General features: G+C 41.7%; 1 protein-coding gene across 5 annotated transcripts in view; it reads right to left on the bottom strand.

Annotated features, from left to right (window-relative positions):
* Positions 1 to 4,932: 4,932 nt before the first annotated feature.
* The window catches only part of PLCH1 (phospholipase C eta 1), a 254,393-nt gene continuing 233,666 nt past the window's right edge, over positions 4,933 to 25,659 (bottom strand). For 3 of the 5 annotated variants that reach the window (XM_060394436.1, XM_060394448.1, XM_060394439.1), the window contains 6 exons: positions 25,294 to 25,418; positions 15,204 to 15,288; positions 13,120 to 13,266; positions 12,819 to 12,898; positions 10,497 to 10,851; positions 4,933 to 8,072 (listed from right to left, as the gene is read on the bottom strand). In XM_060394436.1, the coding sequence (XP_060250419.1) occupies positions 6,001 to 8,072; positions 10,497 to 10,851; positions 12,819 to 12,898; positions 13,120 to 13,266; positions 15,204 to 15,288; positions 25,294 to 25,418 (2,864 nt within the window). In that variant the 3' untranslated portion in view covers positions 4,933 to 6,000. Of the gene's footprint in view, positions 8,073 to 8,096; positions 8,394 to 10,496; positions 10,852 to 12,818; positions 12,899 to 13,119; positions 13,267 to 15,203; positions 15,289 to 25,293; positions 25,419 to 25,659 lie in introns of those variants that run through there. The other 2 variants (XM_060394445.1, XM_060394449.1) reach the window with 2 other exon arrangements.

Raw genomic sequence — 25,659 nt, 5'->3', positions numbered from 1 at the left:
CCAAGCATGAGCACTTCTGAGTGTTAGAACCTGAGATACTGGTTGTGTGTCTCAAATTGGTTCTGCCTCCAAGAAATTTTCTCTGACCTGTCCCCGCAAACCAAACTAGCTGCCCCTTTCTGTGCACCTTGCTTACCCCCATGTTTGCATGTATCACTCCATTTAGCCCACTGTGTTCCTTTATCTACTTTTTTGTCTGTTTCACAGAATATTTTGTAAACCTTATAAGGTCAAGGAATTTGGCTACATCATTTTTTCTTTTTAATTTCTAGGTCTCAGTATTGAAATTGCTTATCAGTAAGACATTTGATGAGGAGGACATGGCAACCCACTCTAGTATTCTTGCCTAGAGAATCCCATGGACAGAGTAGCCTGGTGGACTATAGTCCATAGGGTCACAAAGAGTCAGACATGACTGAAGCAACTTAGCACACAATCACATAGGTGATTCAAATAGGTGTTCAAATGACCAGACAGCTATACCAACTGGCTGAGCAAGAGCCAATTTATACATGAACCCTGCTTGGCCCTGCCAACACCCCACCATGGCTGTCTCCCTTGCATCCCAGCCCCACAACACCAGCCACGGATCACACCTGATTCACAGTTTTACACCCTAACTACTATGGCTACTGCCACTGCCGTGAACCAGGAAGTTTCCACACACAGCTCCTACTGACAAGTAGGGATGACTATATCTGAACACTTGCCAGAGGACACCCACAAAGCTTGGGCTTTCTCAGGGAAGCTGGTAGAGGCTGGGTAACATAGCTGGAGAGGTGGGAAAGTTAACACCCTAAGGAGGCAGAATTCAACAGACAAAGGCAAGAATCAGAAAATAGTTAGCAGATAGCAGTCTTCCCTTCCCCTCCTGGACTGTTCTGAAGGGCCGTCATTTTATTTGGCCTCTTTGGACTTGTCTCACAAGGTAAGGCAACCAGCTATGTTTGTTCTGACATCACAGCCAGCCTGCTATACTCCTCTTCATAGTTTCTTTCCCTACTTCCTTACCTCTCTTTCCTTTTCTTCTCACTCTAACTTCCCTAGGACTGGGCCTCAATAAAACATTAGCACGAAAGCCATCCCCTCTGACAGTCTTCTCTAAGAACCCCAGCCGGAGACAACTGTACCAGAAGTAGGGTAGGAATAGCAGGTGGCATGCTGTGGCATGTGAATTACTAATGCTCTCATTTGGGGTTGATTGGATGAGTGGAGGCTTAGGGTAAGATTGGGGGTATCAAGTAGCTCTAACAACTGAATAAATTGGGGGTAACAATAATTTTAGTACTTCTGTAGTGGTTGGCTACTTATGATGGCACTGAAATCCTAGATAGGTTCTGGCCAGTAACTCTCATTTTAAGGCATTTTGTGAAAGCCATAGATGCTTTTAAGGCAGGGAGTAATATCATATCATGAACACATCAAGCAAGAACCAGAGAAACATCTGTGGTGGTAGATCTTGAGGGTGTTGGACTCTCAAGTGGACCTGGAACGTACCACTGAACAGGAGAGATTGGTTGAAATGGGCAACTCATTCATAAGTTGGAATTTTAAGTCCAGCAAGTCTTAATAATGCCCTAGTAAAATTTAATGTCTACTAGTCCTAACAGTTAGCTAAGATGACTCCATTAAGCCTGGATTCACAATGGCTCAGTAAGTTGAGGTGAGTTTGTGGGAACTTACTTGGCAGAGTAGTGAGAAAGGAATCAGAAGGCTCAGGAAAAAGAGAATATTAGAATAAAGACATGCAAACCCACCACCTGAGTGTATTCTCTAGGAGGGAACATGCCACCTGTGTGGGAAAGCAAACATCACTGAGAAACTCACTGTTGGTTGTCTTCTTCAGGTCAGATTGGTGGTGGAAGATCCTGGCAGAGCACTGGGCTCTATATCAAAGGAGATAATGGGATTCTGGAAAGGCAGAAGCCAGGAGGGATATAATTGCCTTACTAAGTAGTTGGCCAGAATGGCAAAGTGCCTTGGCCCAAAGTGATTATTACCTCTAACTGATGATGGTTTTTTCAAAGGTAACACAGTCAAACCACCATCTAAGAGTACTAGTTACAATGCTCTTAGTGGTCCTAAGATCAGCAGCTTTAGCATCACCTAGGAACTTCTTTGAAATGAAAATTCTCAAGCTCCACTCCAGATCTACTAATGCAGAAATTCTGGGGATATGGGCCAACAATCTATGTTTGAATGAATCCTCTAGGTAATTTGGGTGTATGCTAAAGTTTGAAGACCACTGACTAGTCTTTTGTTTGATTTATACAACCAAAAATAATTGAAAACTAATGGTCATAATGCTGCTGTCAGACACTGATGGAAAACTGCAATCTTCAGTTACTAGATCTAAGTCAGTTCACAGAGCCAGAGCCCATTGATTAAAGGGAATGTTGGGTTCCCACAATGCCACCAGAACATGGCAAGTTTCTCTCCAACCTTTCCTCAAACTTGCCAGAGTAACTGTGCACTACAGAAAAGGGAATTTCCAGAAATCTTTTTTTTTTTTTTTCTGTTTTGCTGCACCATCCAGGACCTTCGTTCCCCAGTTAAAAGACTGAACCAGTACCTGCTGCAATGGAAGTGCAGATTCTTAACCACTGGACAACCAGGGAATTCCTAGACATCTTGAGGATGGTTAGAATGAGATCACAGCTGACAATATTAGAGAACCCACATGACCACCATGGTCTTCCAATTAAAAGGGAGACTTATAAACACCAGATTTTAAACTGTGTTGGGGTTCATTTGCAATGGATCCAGTAGTTCCAAGGACCCACTCTGTTGCTCTGTCTCTAGTCTCTGAATGCCTAATGGGATAGATACACTTAGAAGTTGGCCCTTGTTTTCCTGACCTATAAATTAAGGAATATTATGATTTAAAAAGGTACAATGCACCTTCCATCCAGGCCAAGATAGTAAAATCAGAAGCCATATCTGCCAGGACAAATTGCAGAAATCAGTACCAAAAGACTTAAAAGATTCAGTGATGGTGATTCCCATAACACATCTGTTCATTTCACCTACCAGGCCTTCCTTCCAAAACCATGTTGATCATGGTGGGTGCCAGTGGACTACTATAAATTTAAAATACTATTCCAATTACAGCTTCTATGCTAGATAGGAATTTTATGGGAAGATATCACCTCAACCTCTGGCACTTCATTTGTGACTATTATTTTGCTGAATGCTTTATGTCTGATTCTCATCGAAAGAAAGCATCAAAAGCAGTTCATCTTCATGTTGCAAGGACAATAGTTAAGTCTTCACTGTCTCACTCTAGGTCTGTATCAATTTTCTGCTGTCCGTCAGGGTCTAGTCTATACTGATCTCCATCATCTCGCTTTTCTTCAGTGCATTGTGCCAGGCTTCTACACTGATTGACGTTTTACTAATTGGACCTAATAAGGAGAACAGGTCAAGTAATTTAAATGTCCTATTAAAACACAAATGTGTCAGAGGGAAGGCAGCAAGTCCTTGATGATCAAGGGGCCTGTGACGTCAGTAAAATTTTTAGAGGTCCAGTGGTCTGGAATAGGAAGGGCCATACCCTCTGAAGTAAAGCGGGAGAGCCTAACAATGGCACATCGAGTAAATGTGGAGCTGGAGCTGCCCATCATGAGCTCAGTGTTAACAGAAACTCCCAGGAAAGCATTGAGTGGAAAAAATGAACTATTACATGAAAGAAACAGTAGACTTAGGAAGACTCAAGTGCTGCTGCTGCTGCTGCTGCTAAGTCACTTCAGCCATGTCCGACTCTGTGCGACCCCATAGACGGCAGCCCGCCAGGCTCCCCCGTCCCTGGGATTCTCCAGGCAAGAACACTGGAGTGGGTTGCCATTTCCTTCTCCAATACAGGAAAGTGAAAAGTGAAAGTGAAGTCACTCAGTCGTGTTCAACTCTAGTGACCCCATGGACTGCAGCCTACCAGGCTCCTCCGTCCATGGGATTTTCCAGGCAAGAGTACTGGAGTGGGGTGCCATTGCCTTCTCTGACTCAAGTACTGAAGAAGATGCAAAAAAATATGACTGTTGGCCTTGATCTCCATATCACCTGCCTCTGTTGCCTCAATGCCACTCTCTCAGCCACACCTATTCCAAATAACCAACTGATGGAGAAAGAGAGATCCTGAACTCAAGTCAAAGACAGTTTGTGATCACGGCCACATTCCAGTCTCTCAGGAGTGACTCTGAAAGAATAGGCGCAGCCACAAAGAGACTTTCAATAACCGGGGAGACAGAATGACCTATTTTCCGAGTGTCGGTCCGTTTCTCTCCTTGCTAGGTTCACTGCTTGCGCAATGGACTAATGAGCAAAGTGGCCCTGGTGGTAGGCTCAGATCCTGTACGCGATTCCAGAAGCAGGGACTCCATGGAGTCCTGGCTTAGGAGTGAGAAGCAGCTGCAGTGCCAAGAGGTGGTGGCAGGAACTGAAGGTGAGCAGGAGTAGGGTGGGCACCTGGCTGGGATCACCACCATCGAGGTGGTGAAGCACAGGATCCAGGTTCTGCAGCAGCAGGCTGATGAGAGAAAGCAGGATCCAACTGCTTTCCTCTCCAGTCTCCCCCCACACAGCAAAGCTTCAGGTGGTCTAATTTGTCAAACGCAGCCTCTTGCCAGCATTGAGGCTTACCAACTCCACTCCTGCCATGGGCAGGATTTGGGAAGGATTTTTAAACTTGCAACATCATCACCAAATGCAAAGCAACTCATTACATTTCCATTTCTTCTCAAGTCACCTTGCAAATACGGTCTTAAAAGCAGAGTGAAAACACTCAAGGACATAAAATGCTGCTTAAAACTGTCCCCATAGAAGTGATCTCTTCTACTGCAAAGAGATGAAAAGGCAAGTATTTCTAAGAGCTCTGGGGTCCCTACTCAACAGTCATCACATGAACTTCAGTTTGGGAAAAAAAAAAAAATCACCAAGTGTTTAAAAATCTCCTTTAATTATATTTTCATGAATTCCAAGAACATCATTGCAGTTAACATTACAAAAAAGCAAAGAGGGACATCTGAACATGCAATTAAAAAATGGATTCACAGTGAAAATAATGTATGTTGGTACTAAAATAGAGTTACTTGGCTCCCTGAAGGGAAAAGGTTTCTTCTAATTATCTATATTCACTTGGGTTTTAGCATGAGAAAATATTTTTTTTTTCTTGAAAGCTTTGGGAAGTTTTCAATTTGTGCTACTGTCATTGTTAGCATCTGCTGGGAGTCCTTCATCCTGAAAGCCATTATTTGCAGCCTATAATTTAATCAGAAAATTCAAAAATACAACAAAGAGCTTGGCAACTGTGTTCTTGTTACATACAAAGCCATTAGCAAAAATATGTAACAAAATTTATGTAAAACAAACAATTTTGTCCTTATATACAGAAGTTTGCTTTATTCCTCAGATCCTCACACCCGGCTCTAAAATGAGAGGGTATGGTGGTGGGGGAGGGCGGCTACCCATCTCCTCTGAACTCTCCTTCTGGGTGGGGTAGAGAAATCTTGAAAGGTAAGGTAGGTAACTTTTTAAATCTTCTTCTAACTGAGTTATAAAAATGCATCTGAGCTTCTCAATAAAGAAGGAAAACTAGGAAAGATGGTAATGGCTTTAAAATAAAGAATTCATCCCTTTGCCCTTTGTAAAAATCTCTTAGCAGAGAGTAAAAATGACTACATTTGTGACCGTGAGCTGAGAGCACAGAGTAAAGGGCGTCTTGGTGAAACATAGAACCCAAACTGCTGAGAAGTTTCACATCTAGGGCATGCACCTATATCATACCAATGGAGTTCACACCTCAGGGAGGGAAGATCAGAGGTACACAGGAAATGTCACCCGGGTCTATATACAAATGCAAAAAGAACACACGGAGTCAAAAGGAGGCTGTAATACGAGTTTAAAAATACATCTGAAAATCATCTCAAAGCCAAGGACCATATTTCCTGAAAACTCAGACATTCTACAGAATATCTTATTAACAGCGAGAATGCAGCTTTATGTAATTCACAGTCTCAAAAGAAAATAAATTTCTGGTTTATCATCACTGCTGGGTTCGGTCTGCAGAACAGCATGATGTGAACAGAACCTGTCGGCGTGGCCAGAGCGCAGGGCTGCGCATGCGCCCTCGGGGATCCCGCGGCCCTCCATGCTGCCGCCCTTGGCGCTCCGCAGGTAGCCCGCGATGTAGGAGCCAGTGGAGTGCCGGTTCCCTGTGGGCGCCGGCGCACATGGCTTGCTTCGAAGAACCACTCCTCCCACAGTGCTGGGGTTCACACTCTTCTGCCTGTTGGCTTCCTGCTTCTCCTTGGCACGACTGGCAATATTGCGCACTCTGCTCTGACTTCTGGATGACAACTTCCTGACCAAGGCCCTGGGGAATTGATTGGCATCTTGCTTGGAGTACAGCACTTGGCAGCCATCTTCCTGGTCAAAGGACACAAGTTTCCGCAGCTGCTCGGTCAGGGCATCCATAGGCTCTAACGACTTTGTTTTTACAGTCATACCCTTCTTGTCTCTGATGCCAGTGGTAACGAAGCTCTTACTAATACACTGGTACTTGCTTTCAAAATTACAGGCGATGTCCTCTGACGTTAAGTCCCCCAGACTTTTGGATTTGCAAGGACTGGACAGCTTCAGAGCAGAGTGTGTGGACTGCTCCGGGGCAGGGGCATGCAAGTCATGAGCACAAGGCAGGGGCCCGGAGGTCTCGTTCGTTTTTGCATCTGAATTTGAGAAGTGGTTATGCATAAACCCAGCACCCGGATAGGCTAGACGAGAAATATTCTGATTTTTGACATCTTGAGTATTGTTGAATATTTCAGAGACAGAAGGGTGGAGAGTCTCTTTACAGTAGCCATTTCTCAAGCCTCTTTGAAAATGTTCCACTGCATCTGGACTGTATTTCACTTTTAAAGGAGAAGTGAGGTGACTTGTGCCCTCTCTCCTATATTCATAGGTTGTTAGGGACAGATTTTCTGAGTCTCCATCCATTTCTACAAGACTGCTCTCCCCAGAATTTAAACTGAGAGTAGGAGCAGCTGTTACATCTTCCAGTGTCAAGTCAGTGGAAGTGGCAGGGCTGGGGTTCTTCAGGATTTCCCAGTCTTTTCCATGGGTGGAACTTTCTGGTAACCAGCAGTGAGAAGACCTAGAGGACCGAGGCAGGTTCTTTTCTATGGCCCCAGTCATGGCCTTCCCAGAAAGGTCATTATCTGGTTTAGTTTTAGAGACAGGAGTGGAGATAGTTTCACCAACAGCTGTGTGTGTTGAACATTCACAGGTCTCGTGTCTGGAGAATGCAATCTGCTCAGGAGATGAGCACGGGAAGGATGACTTGGGTTTTCCATTGGAAAAGCCAGGCTTGAAGGGCATTTTTAGGTCCATGGTGGGCACAGGAGGATGGCCTGACATCACACTAGGGCTCTGAAGATGAGAAACAACTGTAGGGTTAGCCTGGTCACTGGTCTCATCAAACTGGCCAATCAGTGCCGAGATGGAACTGCCAGGCTCATTCTCATTTGTTAGAGTGACATTGTCAATAAGGTGGGAAATTTCACTCTCCTGGAGAATTGCCGTGGAATGTAAGTCGGGTGCATCAGAACACAGTGTAGAGACGTCTGACAGAGAAAAGGATGTTGCAGCTCTGCCCTTATCCCAGTTACCTTCCAGCTTCTTAATCTCCAGATTGCTTTGAGAAAGGATGCTTCCTGACAACGTGCTTTTCCCTACCACGAAGCCCCCAGCATTCCCATTTTCCTTGGTTTTCGCACCACATAGATCTTTTGATGGGCTAACTGCAGGGTCACAAGCTAAATGCTGCCTTGGAGAGAGGGATCTGCTGAGGCACTGATGTTCCCAGCAATCACTTAACACGTTTGATTTGGTTCTTCCACCCTTTGGACCTGGCACTAACTGTTCTGTGATTGACAAGTTGGTAGTAGAAACAGCAGAGTTTCCTTGGCTGGTGTCTTTGTGGATGAGAGCGCTGGAGGAAGAGGATAACTTTTTGTTGAAATTTGGAAAATGCTGGTCTTTTACACTTGCCTTCCCATCTTTTCTGGCATCCTTATCTTCTGCTGAATGAAACAAACAATATTTTAAGTGACATATATCACTTTATATAGGACCTGCAAACACTCATGTTTGCCTTAAGACAGACAAATGGAAAATGTAAATCTGTTACATTGTGACAGAATCATGGATTGCATAGATTTGCAACAAAGTGTCTGTGTGATGGATAAATGGTAAAATATATTTATATAGTTTCACTGGAGCCTCCCTTTGAATAGCTATTACATCAGCTAAGGATGTAATATTCATTGTAAAAAAAAATGTCAATGAGTTACCATACTTTTACAGTGAAGATTACCTTAAGTTGTTTCCTATTCAGATTTGTACTACACAGAAGCATGGCAATAAAAACAGAACAAGACAGCTCTGTTAAACAAAGTATTGTGGTACCTGTAAGCAAGATACTGTAAACTTTCAAAGTCATACATGTGCTAGTAAAAAACAAACAAAAAAACCCACAAATCATTTTGAAAAACATTTTGGCAAAAGACTTAATTTGACCAATTAATTTCTAAAACAAATTGGAAGTGCAATAAATGCATTAGAATATCAATATCTATTGACTTTAAAATGTAAAAATAAAGACTTGGTCACCAATTCTATGCCATTGCTAATATCTAATTTCCCATTGATCATATTTTTTGGAGTTTAAATACATAAATTTCATATTTCATTGTCCCCTAAAAGAGGCAGCAAGATCTTAGGCACAAGAAGGAAAACTTTAAAAAAATACACAATTTAAATTAATTCAGGGTACCGCACTGTTTAGTATAGTGTTAAGACAATACGAGGTGTGCTAATATTCTTAATTACATTATTTTAATAGCATTTTATGCTTTCAGTTATGAAAATTGAAAAAGAATATGCTTAACTTATTAACTATTTTCCTAACTAAAAAAATCCTCATAAAAACTTGATTAACCCAAAAATTATAAGGAAAAATATAAATATTATATGATGTTACCACTCAGATAGACACTGTAAGCTTTTATATTATGTATACAATTCTGTATTCTGAATTTTTTCCACTTAATTTTTCTTCTACATGGTAACTTGAATCATTGCATGGTTATGTATTGCTCTATATTTACAAGTTTTATATTTATATATTACTAAATATATTATGCTCTCTATATATGAATAACTTATATAAAGTTCCTGTTTTTTAAATGCAGGAAAGAGATATCAACTATTGCTTTCTAACTCACCCAAACAGTATTAGCATCTTAATTGTGGTTTTAACAGGATTAATCATTACCATTTTTTTGCCTTATTTCCCTCCCAAAATGGAGTTTATATTTATTTATAGTTTACTTCCCCCAAAGTAGAGTTTTAAAATAAATTTTAAAGTATGTATTTCATCTCTTCTTCAGTACTACTCTTAGCAACATTTCAAACATTAAACTCCCCTTTTCTCCTTTAAAGAAGCCATTGAAAAATTGACTTGTCCTCCTATCATATCTGACAACAAAAATCAATACAAAGTGGTATTCATGAGAAAAGAGGTCACTGAAATTAGACTGCATGATGAAAGAATTTTGCTAAAAGAAACAAGGATCACCTTCTATGTCTGAGGTGATTCTGATTTAATTAAAACTTATACACTGCAGAGACATCAAATGCATACAGTTTTGGCACTTGAATTATCTAAAACAGGGTGAGGGAGGAGTCACTGATACAAGGACAGAGCTCTTTGGGACCGTGTAAAACAGATACCACTCGTTATCAAGTTCTCGATATGAGTGAACCATTATGCTCAAATTAGAGGAAAAGATAGGTAACACCTGGCTCCTGTGCCTGAGGGCATTTACAGCTGGACAGGAGCTACAAACATGCTTCCTTCCCCGCCCACATCCAGGGGAGGGAAACAGGCCACAGGAACACATCAAATAAACTCCCTTTTGAGGAAGCAGAGATTTCTCAAGTGAAGAAATTGGCTTACTTTAACAGCTGGCATCTCCTCTTTCTCCATAAACATTTCCAATTGTGGAAACATGTTGCATAGTGAGAAAGAAATACAACAAAACTACACCTCAGAAAAGTCAATATAATTCTATTCCTCCTCAGATAATCAGTAACTATGGTACCCACTAAGAAAACCATGCTCTCTGCTCATATTTTGCCGGTTTCACTGCCCCTCTGTTGTACCTCATAGACCCAAACGCTCTCCACCATCACCTCTGGCCCCTCACTGTCAACTTCAGATGCCAATGTTATTTTGAGGCTGTAGGTGACTAGGAAATTGCTCTTCTAGCACCCTCTCGCCAAAGTTTAAAATCTGCTCTAAAAGGTAACACTGTAATGTAATTACCTATTTTTCAGAATATTTTACTTTGACTACAAAATGCCAGCCATGTGATCGTGGTAATTAGGGACACCAAAATGTGTCTTAAAATGGTGTATTCTCAGAGAAACTTAAAGCATCTTACCCTGAGAGTTTTCCTTTCCTTCAGTGTCTTCTGCGGTTTCAGATACAGGCAGCGACAGAGCCCCAAGAAGACTTCTATCAACAGGCATAGAGACAGGGCGTGCTTGCAAACTCCGCGTGGTCCTTCTCAGGACCCCATCTTGATCTCTTGCAGCCTCAGAAACAGAATCCTTCATCTCTACCATTTCTTGGAAGCCCATTTTGCTCTTTTTTCTGCCTTTGGCCGGAGCGCTGGCTGTGCGTCGCAGAATCTTGTCTCCAATCGATCGCTTCCGAATGTAATGGCAAGTGTTTTCTGAAGAATTGTGTCTGGGATTCTTATTGAACAGCCCCTTCAAACCTTGGAGCTGTCTGTTCTGAAGACACAAAAGGACCAAGCAGAAGTTAAGCAAACACCACTGTGTCAACCGCTTGCCTCTCAAGTAACAGCTGCATGAAAAATGGATAGAAAACGAAATCTCACAGCCACTGAAGAATATTCAAACCAAGAAAACAGCAGCACACAGCACGCTTGCACTACGTCATGCATGTCTCATCAACCTGACTTTGGGAGGAAGGCAGCCTCCCATTTTCACAATCAAGCTTGCCCACGAGTTTCCTGCCCAAAGAAGGCAGGACAAGGTGGTAGGAGGAGTGTCCACAGTGAACAGACTGTTATGAACTTGAGCCGCCTTAAAGCAACAGACGCAAGTTTCAAAGTGGTAAGCAGGACGATGGAGCGATGTGAGAGAGCATGCCGCCATGACCACTGATAGGAACGCGCCAGCCAGAACCAAACACCATGCTGAGAAACTACCTTTGTAGCTCCTAGAAAGTGCAATATAGTGTAACTGGGGTTGAGTATTAAAGGGCTCCACTGCAAGGGGGGAGAAAAGCACAACAAAACACAATTGGGCCTCTTTCAAGAAGGTTGCACAAGTGAAACCAGAAGATGATACAACACATATGCTCTGTAAACCCTTTCTCCCACTTTGAATTTTTAGTTGCAGGTGTCATTCATTGCTCAGTTCACTACCACCACATTGGGGTTTATGCATCTCAACCCAAACACACCTTGAAGGGAATAAATGACTTACGCTACACATGGACATTTACTTAGGAGAGAGAACACAAGCCCTACAGAACACATTTTCTTTCCTGTTATTTCTGGCTCAAGTTTTAAACAAATTCTGAATTTTCTTATTTCCTTCAAGCATGTGAAATGCTAGAGATGCTGCGTAGGTCACCTGGGATTCCTAAGAAACTCAAGAATCACTTTTGGATAATTTACATTTGTGTATGTTTAGGCCAGAGGAGAGATCTCAGCAAGCAGCATAATCTAGGACTGAACACAAGACATAAAACTTTACCACTCTTAGAAATTAGGATGCTCACCCCTCCCAACTGACGGATGTGAGAATAAACACACACTTCCTATTTCCAGGGCAAATTGGTCCATTCCGTACCAGTCAGATTGTAGTCTTTTTAATATTAATATTAGCTGACATTTCTGAGCGTTTAGTATGTGCCAGGCAGCTTCTTAAAGTATTTGTTTATGAAGTAGGTACAGATAAGGAAGCAGAAGCACAGAGAATGTATAAACCTCTGGAGGAGGAGCCCCAGACTATGCTGACCTTCTGATAAAGAGCACTGGACACTCCTGGGCCCGAGCCCCTCCAAATCACACCTAGTCCTGAAAATTGTTCCAGTCACTAAATCCCCAGTGACTTGGCATTACCAGACGAGAGCCTATTGATATGTAAACTTCAAGTGAGCTCTGTAGTGAAGAAACTGTCATTGGGAGAAAGCCAGAAGACAGTGGTATGGTCTCTTCCTTTTAAGTTCGGTGGGTGGCTTTTAATTCATTCATGATTATTAGGTTTCCAGTTAAATACATGACGCTTGAATGAATGCATCCTGCCTAGAACTGGCTGGGATCACAGCCCAGTTAGTACAGGTAATTCAAACATCTGAGACTCCATTTCCAACTGCAGCCAGCTGAGTCTTTTTTAAGGATTATAATAAAATTCAAACATGTAACTCCAGCTTTACTGTTTTAGTCAAATGATTGCCTGAGAGAGTAATAGTTTTCTCAGTTCTGTTAAGCCCAGCAAGGGCCACTGGGTGAAGGGGACATGTACACACCCCTAAACAGAGGAAGGAGCACATGAATAAGGACCTCAGGGCAGGAGAGCACATGGAGCATGGCGTGGGCTGGCCTTCCTAGAGTTTCCTGTCAAAAAATTGTGTCGAAGTTTACGTTCCTTTTATGCAATGAATTAAAAACTTTGTTAGGGACCATATTATTGTTGCATGTGACTTTAAGCCCTGTGATCATTCTCACCTTTCCATAGATTTCATTGATTGTTATGTGGACAAATATAGATGCTTCTGTCAGTCCTTCCAAGTAGACATGCCGGTAGCCTGATAAAAGAGAAGTAGTTACCTTTTAGTTGAACTCATGTTTGACTTTTCCATGGGTGAAATAGAATTAAATACCTGACTTGACAATAGTTATATTAACACTCACATTATCATATAACACATACTTTATATATCATATATGCCATGTATCATGTATATTGCATATCACATCTTCCAAAGAACAAGGAATGGTCTAGAGAGAAAAGTTCAGCCAGAATTACCAGGCACCAAGCTGCTGAAGGTCACAGTTCTTTGCCCAACAAAGTCTCGTCCAATTGGATCATGATCCCACACGAGGAACCGGACCAAAGCTATTTCTGGCATGTGTACTGTAAATGTCAGGGTTTCTTCCCATACAGGGTTAAATCCTGAGAGAAATAGGAAAAGACAAATTGAAAAAGCAAAAGGGGTTGGCTAAAAATGATTTAGCGGCAACATCTGCAAAGCAGACAGTGAAAATTGCTTGCAATGGTTATTAAACTGGTGAAGACAACAGAGCCACCCCAGGATGCCTTACTGAAATAAACCCTTGGAACTTACCCCCATTGCTAGAAAATAATTGGTAAGAAAATTGCCTGTAAATTATTACATCAATTCTAATAATCCTTGAAGCAAAACTGCATTGTAGAGAAGGCTCTTCTAGGCAATATTTAAAATGTTTCAGTAAGCTCAAAAAGTATCTATAGTAGTGAGCTAAGAATAATGTTTTAGCAAAAACAATAAAGAATGATTCCTCTCCCCCACCCCTACCTCACCCCAATAAAGCGGTGCTTCTCACCCACTAAAACGTTTGCTGTTATCATCACCAGCAAGCATTCTGTAAGGTTTCAGTGTTATTGTACAAATGTTGTTGTCACTGTTTAATTTTTCAGTTGTGTCCAACTCTTTCGTGACCCTGTAGACTGTAGCCCACAGGCTCCTCTGTCCATGGGATTTCCCAGACAAGAATACTGGAGTAGTTGCCATCTCCTTCTCCAGGGGATCTTCCCAACCCAGGGATTGAACCCGTGTCTCCTGCATTGCAGGCAGATTCTTTACCGCTAAGCCACCAAGGAAGACCCAAGGAAGACCCCTATCCTATTTAATTCTTATGGCAATCCTCTAAGGGTGGTAGGGCAGAGGTTCTTTCCCTAATTAATGAAAAAATATTTATTACGGACTTTCAAAAATATGTAACTCTTAAAAAAATATACAAGTACCCATGCTCATTTTTAACACAGGAAATATAATGCTCATGTTATAGTTGAGAAAACAGATATTCAGAGAAAATAATGTGCCTAAAGTCATACAACTAGTGACAAAGCCAAGTGAGATGAGGCACTGTTGACTTCCAGTGGCATCTCATGAAGCAAGACCTTAATACAAGAAAGATGATATATTTTCATAGGTACTGAAAACAAATAAGAAAAGCATATAATTTCACTCAAATTCTATAAGCCAAAAACATTCATTTCTTGGCAAAATTCTCTCAGATAAATTAATCAAATAGATAAAAAGTCAAGTACTCTATAAGTTTGTTTTTCTCTTCTAAAACTGAAAATTAGTGATATTAAACATATGTATCAAGGAGGAATCAGCCACTTAACCCTAATGCCTTAGTTAATGAAATAATTATGGACAATCATTGAGATGTCCCTCCTGAACAAGAGAAAGCATACTTTTGTTGATTTAGTGATGACATCTCAATTACTTCTGAGACTAAAAATATTCATTGAGCACAGGTAGGAAAATTCAGTATGGGAACCTTACTTACTTTAAGCATGTTATTTCCTAAGTAACAAGTTTCTGCTACTCTGGAATGCTCAAATCCCTTTCTTTAAACTCCTCTGAAAGCCTGTCTCAGTTCAGTTCAGTCGCTCAGTCGTGTCCAACTCTTTGTGACCCCATGAATCGCAGCATCCCAGGCCTCCCTGTCCATCACCAACTCCCAGAGTTTACTCAAACTCATGTCCATCGAGTCGGTGATGCCATCCAGCCATCTCATCTTCTGTCGCCCCCTTCTCCTCCTGTCCCCAATCCCTCCCAGCATCAGGGTCTTTCCAATGAGTCAACTCTTCGCATGAGGTGTCCAAAGTATTGGAGTTCCAGCTTCAGCATCAGTCTCGCCAATGAACCTCTAGACTTTCTCTTTCTACCCCTTCTCTAGGTGGTCTTCCCAATGCAGGGATCGAACCCACGTCTCCCACATTGCAGGCAGATTCCTTATCGTCTGAGCCACCAGGGAAGCCCACACAGACACGTTTTTCCTTCTCAGTGCAAATTCTACCTCTAAAGCATCTTTATTAAAAGTGAACAGAGATCTTACCATTGTCATCTACCACACGAGTTTGATCTTTAGAACAATCTACCGGCAATCCAATAATTTCAACTTCAACAAAAGGATCGATGATCTATAAAAAGATTAAAAGCGTTAGTTGTTACCACTGATACACTTCTACACATATGTTAATTGAAGAATATTAGCCAAAAAGTCATATATCAACAGCAATCCACTTAGGTCCTTACTAAGAAAGAGAAATTGTATCAGGTGCAACAGAGTCAGATATGAGGCATGAAAGAAAACAGATTACATTGTTATTTACCAATATCTACTAATGCTACACAAACTTTATCCAATGAATCTATGACTCTAGTTGAGGTTATGTACCCAACAGAAATGAGAGCTTCTGTCTATGCAAAAATGCTCAGAGCAGGTGAATTCATAATAGCCACACACTGGAAACAAACTAAATGTCCATGATGAGTTGGATGGATAAATGGTGGAATATTCATTTAATAAAATTACACAACAATGAAAAGATAACAAAGTTCTCTACATAACCAAAATGTGGAACAAGTCATAAAAGGATATATATATATATATATATTTACATATATAAGTGAAAAAGAACTAAAGAGCCTCTTGATGAAAGTAAAAGAGGAGAGTGAAAAAGTTGGCCTAAAGCTCAACATTCAGAAAACTAAGATCATGGCATCCAGTCCCATCACTTCATGGTAAATAGATGGGGAAACAGTGGAAACAGTGGCTGACTTTATTTTGGGGGGCTCCAAAATCACTGCAGATGGTGATTGCAGACATGAAATTTAAAGACACTTACTCCTTGGAAGGAAAGTTATGATCAAACTAGACAGCACATTAAAAAGCAGAGACATTACTTTGTCAACAAAGGTCCATCTAGTCAAGGCTATGGTTTTTCCAGTCGTCATGTATGGATGTGAGAGTTGGATTATAAAGAAAGCTGAGCGCCAAAGAATTGATGCTTTGAACTCTGGTGTTGGAGAAGACTCTTGAGAGGCCCTTGGACTGCAATGAGATCCAACCAGTCCATCCTAAAGGAGATCAGTCCTGGGTGTTCATTGGAAGGACTGATGTTGAAGCTGAAATTCCAATATTTTGGCCACCTCATGCAAAGAGCTGACTCATTTGAAAAGACCTTAATGTTGGGAAAGACTGAGGGCAGAAGGAGAAGGTGATGACAGAGGATGAGATGGTTGGATGGCCTCACTGACTCAGTGGACATGGGTCTGCGTAGACTCCGATAGTTGGTGATGGACAGGGAGGCCTGGCGTGCTGTGGTTCATGGGGTCAGAGTCTTGACACGACTGTGTGACTGAATTGAACTGATGTATATTTAAGAGTCTATTTACATATATGTCAGAGTCTATTTACATAATGTTTAAGCACAGATTACATCAATCTATTGTGATTAGGCTGGTATTTGATGGAAGGAGCAGAGGCTTAGGAGTAGATATTGACTGGGAAGGTATATGGAAGTCTTCTGGGGGTGCTGGATATGTTCTATCTTGATCTGGGTACATAATAATTAATCAAGTTATCCACACTTGACTTGTGCAATTTAACATAGTTAAATCAATTGAGTACTATGATGCAAAGTTTAAAGTATTTAAAAAGGTGAAAAATATGAGGGAATTCTCTTGTGGTCCAGTGTTTCCACTGCAGGGAAATAAGATCCCATAGGCCGGGTAGCACAGCCAAAAAAACCTTTACCTCCCATACATCCCTGTCCTCTGGGGGAGGAATCTTCCTTTGTTGGCCATTTGTAAGCTCTCTTTTGTCATTCCAGTACTGGATAAGGAGCAATGAAAGAATAAAATCCTAAAGGACCCAGAAAGGAGGGAGTTACTAAGTCTGGGAAAATACTGTTTTAGGACTTTGGAGAGTAAGATGAATACGGTTTGGGAAGGGGAGTGTCAAGGAAAATAAGATAGAGGTCTGATGGAAAAACACTTTGAGACAGGTGGATAGACATATTTTTGGTTTACTAAATAAGTCAGCCAAAGTTTACACATTTTGAATTAATTATTTGCAAACAGAAGTTGTTCCTTAGAATAGAACCATATGGTAAAACTGTACCATTGGAGGTCTTGGATTTGGGGGCAGCTAATAAATATGACCATTCAAGTACTGCATTTCGGACTCTCTTGTTGACCATGATGGCTACTCCATTAGGAGACAGGGATCAAGACCATCCCCAAGAAAAAGAAATGCAGAAAAGCAAAATAGCTGTCTGAGGAGGCCTTACAAATAGTTGTGAAAAGAAGAGAAGTGAAAAGCAAAAGAGAAAAGGAAAGATATAAGCATCTGAATGCAGAGTTCCAAAGAATAGCAAGAAGAGATAAGAAAGACTTCCTCAGCAACCAATGCAAAGAAAGAGACGAAAACAACAGAATGGGGAAGACTAGAAATATCTTCAAGAACATTAGAGATACCAAGGTAACATTTCATGCAAAGATGGACTCAATAAAGGACAGAAATGGTATGGACCTAACAGAAGCAGAAGATATTAAGAAGTGGCAAGAATACACAGAAGACTGTACAAAAAAGATCTTCATGACCCAGATAATCACGATGGTATGATCACTCACCTAGAGCCAGACATCCTGGAATGTGAAGTCAAGTGGGCCTTAGAAAGCATCACTACGAACAAAGCTAGTGGAGGTGATGGAATTCCAGTTGAGCTTTTTCAAATCCTGAAAGATGATGCTGTCAAAGTGCTGCACCCAATATGCCAGCAAATTTGGAAAACTCAGCAGTGGCCACAGGACTGGAAAAGGTCAGTTTTCATTCCAATCCCAAAGAAAGGCAATGCAAAAGAATGCCCAAACTACCACACAATTGCACTCATCTCACACACTAGTAATGCTCAAAGTTCTCCAAACCAGGCTTCAGCAATACGTGAACCATGAACTTCCAGATGTTCAAGCTGGTTTTAGAAAAGGCAGAGGAACCAGAGATCAAATTGCCAACATCTGCTGGATCATCAAAAAAGCAAGAGAGTTCCAGAAAACCATCTACTTCTACTTTATTGACTATGCCAAAGCCTTTGACTCTGTGGATCACAATAAACTGTGGAAAATTCTGAAAGAGATGGGAATACCAGACCACCTGACCTGAGTCTTGAGAAACCTATATGCAGGTCAGGAAGCAACAGTTAGAACTGGACATGGAACAACAGACTGGTTCCAAACAGGAAAAGGAGTATGTCAAGGCTGTATATTGTCACCCTGCTTATTTAACTTCTATGCAGAGTACATCATGAGAAACGCTGGACTGGATGAAGAACAAGCTGGAATCATGATTGCTGGGAGAAATATCAATAACCTCAGATATGCAGATGACACCACCCTTATGGCAGAAAGTGAAGAGGAACTAAAGAGCCTCTTAATGAAAGTGAAAGAGGAGAGTGAAAAAGTTAGCCTAAAGCTCAACATCCAGAAAAATAAGATCATGGCATCTGGTCCCATCAGTTCAGTTCAGTCCCTCAGTCATGTCCGACTCTTTGCAACCCCATGAATCGCAGCATGCCAGGCCTGCCTGTCCATCACCAACTCCCAGAGTTTACTCAAACTCATGTCCATCGAGTCGGTGATGCATCCAGGCATCTCATCCTCTGTCACCCCCTTCTCCTCCTGCCCCCAATCCCTCCCAGCATCAGAGTCTTTTCCAATGAGTCAACTCTTCTCATGAGGTGGCCAAAGTACTGGAGTTTCAGCTTTAGCATCATTCCTTCCCAAAGAACACCCAGGACTGATCTCCTTTTGAATGGACTGGTTGGATCTCCTTGCAGTCCAAGGGACTCTCAAGAGTCTTCTCCAACATTACAGTTCAAAATCATCAATTCTTCGGCGCTCAGCTTTCTTCACAGTCCAACTCTCACATACATACATGACCACTGGAAAAACCATAGCCTTGACTAGATGGACCTTTGTTGGCAAAGTAATGTCTCTGCTTTTGAATATGCTATCTAGGTTGGTCATAACTTTCCTTCCAAGGGGTAAGTGTCTCTTAATTTCATTGCGGCACTCAGCATCTGCAGTGATTTTGGAGCCCCCAAAAATAAAGTCTGACACTGTTTCCACTGTTTCCCCATCTATTTCCCATGAAGTGATGGGACCAGTTATCTAAGTTTTCTGAATGTTGACCTTTAAGGCCAAATTTTTCACTCTTCTCTTTCACTTTCATCGAGAGGCTTTTTAGTTCCTCTTCACTTTCTGCCTTAAAGGTGGTATCATCTGCCTATCTGCGGTTATTGATATTTCTTCAGGCAATCTTGATTCCAGCTTGTGCTTCTTCCAGCCCAGCATTTCTCATGATGTACTCTGCATAAATAAGCAGGGTTCATGGGAAATAGGTGAGGAAACAGTGGAAACAGTGTCAGACTTTATTTTTTTTTGGGGGGGGGGCTCCAAAATCAATGGAGATGGTGACTGCAGCCATGAAATTAAAAGACACTTGCTCCTTGGAAGAAAAGTTATGACCAACCTAGATAGCATACTCTAAAGCAGAGACATTACTTTGCCAACAAAGGTCCATCTAGTCAAGGCTATGGTTTTTCCCGTGGTCATGTATGGATGTGAGAGTTGGACTGTGAAGAAAGCTGAGCGCCAAAGAACTGATGCTTTTGAACTGTGGTGTTGGAGAAGACTCTTGAGAGTCCCTTGGACTGCAAGGAGATCCAACCAGTCCATCCTAAAGGAGATCAGTCCTGGGTGTTCACTGGAAGGACTGATGCTGAAGCTGAAACTCTAATACTTTGGCCACCTCATGCGAAGAGTTGACTCATTGGAAAAGACCCTGATGCTGGCAGGGATTGTGGGCAGGAGGAGACGGGGACGACAGAGGATGAGACGGCTGGATGGCATCACCGATTCAATGGACATGAGTTTGAGTAAACTCTGGGAGTTGGTGATGGACAGGGAGGCCTGGCGTGCTGCGATTCATGGAGTCACAAGGAGTTGGACACGACCGAGCGACTAAACTGAACTGAATAAATACGAATCCTGTTTTTAAGGAATTTAAGAGGTTTAATTTAATTAAATCTAAATTAAGGAATTTAAGATGTCACAGAGAGTAGCACTGACGTATATACACTGTCATGTGTAAAATACATAGCTAGTGGGAAGCGGCTGCATAACACAGGGAGTTCAGCTTGGTGCTCTGTGATAACCTAGAGGCATGGAATGGGGGCGTGTGGGAGGCAGGGAGGAGATACATGTATACTTATAGCTGAATCACATTTTTGTACAGCAGAAACCAACACAATGTTGTAAAGCAATCATCCTCCAATTAGGAAAAAAATAGCAGCAGCCACCACAGGCTTGAAGGACAACTTCCAGCTTCAACACTGCTGGACTTGGGCAAATTGTGTAACATCTGTGCTTCAGTTTCCTCATCTGTAAACCTGAGAAAACAGTGTCTGCTTCATCAAAGCTGTAATCCAGGTGACATGCCAGGAGAATAGAGCTGAACAGTAGCAGCAAGAATAGGGAGAGATTCAGGAGGCAGAATGTCCAGGAGATAGTAACTGGGTAGATGTGGAGAGCAAAGAAAAGGTGAAAATTAAAGATGACAATTTTCTGATTGGGAGCAAGAAACGTTATTTCACTCTCAGAGATAATGAATAATGTGAGAGATCAGAGGCTGAAAATTCAATGAGCCAAGATGAGAGGAAAACTGTATTTTCATTTTCCATAAAGCACAAATAGTAGAATATTAGCACTATAACTTTGTGTCCGACAGAAATCACAGGTGTTTAAGTCACATCATGGTCGTGACAGAAATCTCTGTGTCACCCATACTCATCTAATAGTTATTCAACCCCTCTCTAGATCCTGCTATTTATTGCACACATATTTGTATGTCACAACTTGTTTCTAACATTGATAAGTGAATTTCAATATAATTAGCTTTCTAATGGAGAAGGCAATAGCAACCACTCCAGTACTCTTGCCTGGAAAATCCCATGGATGGAGGAGCCTGGTAGGCTCCAGTCAATCGGGTCACTACGAGTCAGACACGACTGAGCGACTTCACTTTCACTTTTCACTTTCATGCATTGGAGAAGGAAATGGCAACCCACTCCAGTGTTCTTGCCTGGAGAATCCCAGGGATGGGGGAGCCTGGTGGGCTGCCGTCTGTGGGATTGCACAGAGTCAGACGCGACTAAAGGGACTTAGCAGCAGCAGCAGCTTCCTAAAGTGTCACTTTATCTGTTTACTGTATGCATTTAAAAACACTGAGAAAGTGCACAAGGCCTCACCTGATAACATCTTTTTCTGTGGCTCAAGAAAGAGTTAAAATCTCCTGGCAGAGAAGATTTATCATGAGCCATGATAAAGAGGTTGGATTTTATTTTAACTATAAAATAAAGATACTCTTACATTTAAAAGATTACTTTAATACCACAAACTATATATTACAAAGATAAAGAGATAACTATGCAATGAAAAACATCTGGAAGAAACTCCCTTAGCCAAGTAACATTATCAGTCCTGGGATAAACTGACATAACGTGGCCCCTGATACGATGCACTGAGAAGGAAACACATTGCCCATGCAGCATTCCTGACAGATATGTGTATTCTGATTGTAACCAGGCACAACTGCACTCATCTCACACGCTAGCAAAGTCATGCTCAAAATTCTCCAAACCAGGCTTCAACAGTACGTGAATCGTGAACTTCTAGATGCTCAGGCTGGATTTAGAAAAGGCAGAGGAACCAGAGATCAAATTGCCAACATCTGTTGGATCATCAAAAATGCAAAAGTGTTCCAGAAAACCATCTACCTCTGCTTTATGGACTATGCCAAAGCCTTTGATTGTGTGGATCACAATAAACTGTGGAAAATGCTTCAAGAGATGGGACTACCAGACCACCTTACCTGCCTCCTGAGAAATCTTATACAGATCCAGAAGCAAAAGTTAGAACTGGGCATGGAACAATAGACTGGTTCCAAATCGGGAAAGGAGTATGTCAAGGCTGTATTGTCACCCTGCTTATTTAACTTATATGCAAAGTACATCACGAGAAATGCTAGACTGGATGAAGCACAAGCTAGAACCAAGTTTGCCAGGAAAAATATCAATAAGCTCAGATATGCAGATGACACCACCCTTATGGCAGAAAGTGAAGAAGAACTAAAGAGGCTCTTCATGGAAGTGAAAGAGGAGAGTGAAAAAGTTGGCTTAAAATTCAACATTCAGAAAACAAAGATCATGGCATCTGGTCCCATCACTTCATGGCAAATAGATGGGGAAACAATGGAAACAGTGACAGACTTTATTTTTTTGTGCTCCAAAATCAGTGGAGATGTTGACTGCAGCCATGAAATTCAAGGACACTTGCTCCTTGGAAGAAAAGCTATGAGCAACATAGACAGCATATTAAAAAGCAGAGACATTACTTGCCAACAAAGGTCCACCTGGTCAAAGCAATGGTTTTTCCAATAGTCATGTATGGGTGTGAGAGTTGGACTGTGGTGTTGGAGAAGACTCTTGAGAGTCCCTTGGACTGCAAGGAGGTCAAACCAGTCCATACTAAAGGAAATCAGTCCTGAATATTCACTGGAAGGACTGATGCTGAAGCTGAAACTGCAGTATTTTGGCCACCTGATGCGAAAGACCTGATGGACATGAGTTGGAAAAGACCCTGATGGACATGAGTTTGAATAATCTCCAGAAGTTGGTGATGGACAGGGAAGCTTGTTATGCTGTAGTCCATGGGGTCGCCAAGAGTTGGACACGACTGAGTGACTGAACTGAACTAAATCATGAACAAACAATCAGGTAAATCCAAACTGAGGGACATTATGGACACAACTGGCTTGGACATTTAAAAACATCAATATAATGACAACAAAACTGGAAAACTGTTCCACATTTTAAAAGACCAAAGAGAAATGACAACTAAAAGCAATGTGTGATTCTTAATCGGATTCTGAATCTAAAAAGAAAAATAAAAGAAGAATTTTGGGATAATGGGGTAAAACTGAATACGTATTATCTTAGATAAAATTATTGTACCAACAAACTCCTGGGTGTAAGATAGGGTCAATGATGTACTTTACAACACAGAAAATACAGCCAATATTTTGCAATAATTGTAAACGGAAAGTAATCTTTCAAAACTGTATTTTAACATCTTAAAAAGATGGATAAAGTTGTTCTGAAGGTCTAAAAGAAACAAAAAATAAAATAGCAGAAAAATATATTATTGTGCCAATATCTAATGACATGAGTGTAATGACTGTACTGCAGTTATATAGGATAACTTTGTTCTTTTTTAAAAATTAATTAATGAATTAATTTGGCTGTGCTGGGTATTCATTGCAGCATGCAGGATCTTTAGTTGTGGCATGTGGGATCCAGTTCCCTGACCAGGGGTTGAACCTGGACCCCTCCTATACTGAGAGCATGGAGTCTTAGCCACTTGACCACCAGGAAAGTCTCAATCTTCTTGTCTTTAAGAGAGAAATGCCTGGACTTCCCTGGAGATCCATTGGCTAATAATCCTTGCCTCCAATGCAAGGTTCCATCCTTGGTCAGGGAACTAGACCCCACATGCTGCAACTAAAGATCTCAAAGGTTGTAACTAAGACCCGGAACAGCAAAATAAATATTAAAAATAAGTATATTTATTTGTATTAAATTTTAAAAAGAGAGAGAAAAATGCTGACGTATTTAGGGGTTGGGGTCATGATGTTAACTTGCTCTCAAATAATTCTCCAAAGAAAAGCAAAGGTATACGTATGAGTGTGTGTGTGTGTGTGTGTGCGTGTGTGACACATATAATTAAACTTTGTTATATTTGCTTTACGTCTCCCTTTCAAGTGCATAACTGTATATGTATATTTACCATATACTCATTTACACATGAAAGGAAGATAGAGCGAAAGTAACAAAATTTAGTAAGTTAATTGGTGAATCTAGATGCTGAAGATACAGTGTTCATTCTGCTATTCCTGCAGTTTTTCTAAGGACTGAAATTTTTCAAAGCAAAAAGCTTAGGGGAAATATAGGAAGTGAGCCTTCCCTTCTGCAGACAACAAAGATAAAAGGGAAAGAAAAAGAAGTAAGGAGAAACTTTCTGATACTACCAACTTAACTATTCTTGCTGCTGAGAGAACAGAATGGAAGCGGGGAGACCAGTGAGCTGAGAATCTACTGCAGCAGAAATGCCAAGAGCTGATGGTGGCTGAGACGAGGCCAGAGGCATTGCAGATGACGGGGAAGACACGGCCCCACCTGCAGCTCTACTTCCCAAGAGGCAGGACATGGAGCCATCTGCTAAAGGTGAGAAAGCGATGGGAATACACGTATGAGGAGAGAAGAGGTTGACACTGTCTGCTGCGGGAAATGTGATGGAGGGCTGATCAGGAGGAGCTGGGACGGCACTGCAGAACTCAGCAGAGATTAGAGACAGAGTTGATGGTGGGACCACTCAGAGCTATGTGGTTTCCCCATCGACATTCAAGATCCAGAAAGGACAGTTTAATAGGTGGGAGTGGCAGATAGCCTGAAGTGATGGACAACTCCTGAGAGGAAGGACACGAGCAGAGGAGGGGCTGACCGACAGAGAGGAAACAGAGGCCAAGAAGGCCAAGAGCAGGTACAGCGGGGATCATGGAGTGACAGCTCTGGAAAGGGCGAAGGCTGTGGCCACAGAGGGAGACACTGTAAAACATGCAACAGAAGCGCAGCAAGGGAAGAGTGGCCTGTGACCAGGGAGCAGGTGGCCAATGTGTAGCAGACACGAGGGTCACAGCAGGTGAAAAATGCAGGGAGGGAAAGACATTCTCTTGTTCACTGTTTCTATTAATAACAAAATTGCTCCTTGCATCTCAATTTACCATTGCCTGTGTCCTTCTTGGATTGTGAATTGAATTGTAGTGCACTCATGCCTCCAAAATAGATGATGAAGTGCACTCCAGAAGGAACTGTGTGTACTCTGCCAGGAAGTCAGTTAATATCAGAGAAACTGAGGTCAGGGCTCATTGACAAACACACACACGCATACCTCCACAGCACCCTCAGCTGAAATGTAAACACGATAAGATAATCACATAACTAACCACTTGGTCATACATGGCTTACCTCTCCTCGGTCTCCAAACATGGAATCTGGAGGTTTGGGGAGTTGTTGTCCACTGATCACTTTCAGGATGAGCTGTTTTTTGGGGTTGGCAGGAAGTGGATCACCTGAGAAAGGGTTGAAAGTACCTAAGACAAATAGAGGTTAAAATCTAAGGTTGGTAGCATGGAAATTACACGTACATATTCACACATGCTGAAGAAGAGAATGGCAACCCACTCCAGTATTCTTGCCTGGAGAATACCCAGGGACAGAGGAACCTGGGATTTAAAGAATTAAATATACTGCATGGGTGGTTTAGCCACTCAGTCAGGTCCGACTCTTTGTAACCCCATGGACTGCAGCCTGCCAGGCTCCTCTGTCCATGGG

The sequence above is a fragment of the Ovis aries genome, chromosome 1, assembly GCF_016772045.2.
Source record: "Ovis aries strain OAR_USU_Benz2616 breed Rambouillet chromosome 1, ARS-UI_Ramb_v3.0, whole genome shotgun sequence".
NCBI lineage: Eukaryota > Metazoa > Chordata > Mammalia > Artiodactyla > Bovidae > Ovis > Ovis aries.
This window is presented reverse-complemented; position numbering and strand designations above follow the sequence as displayed.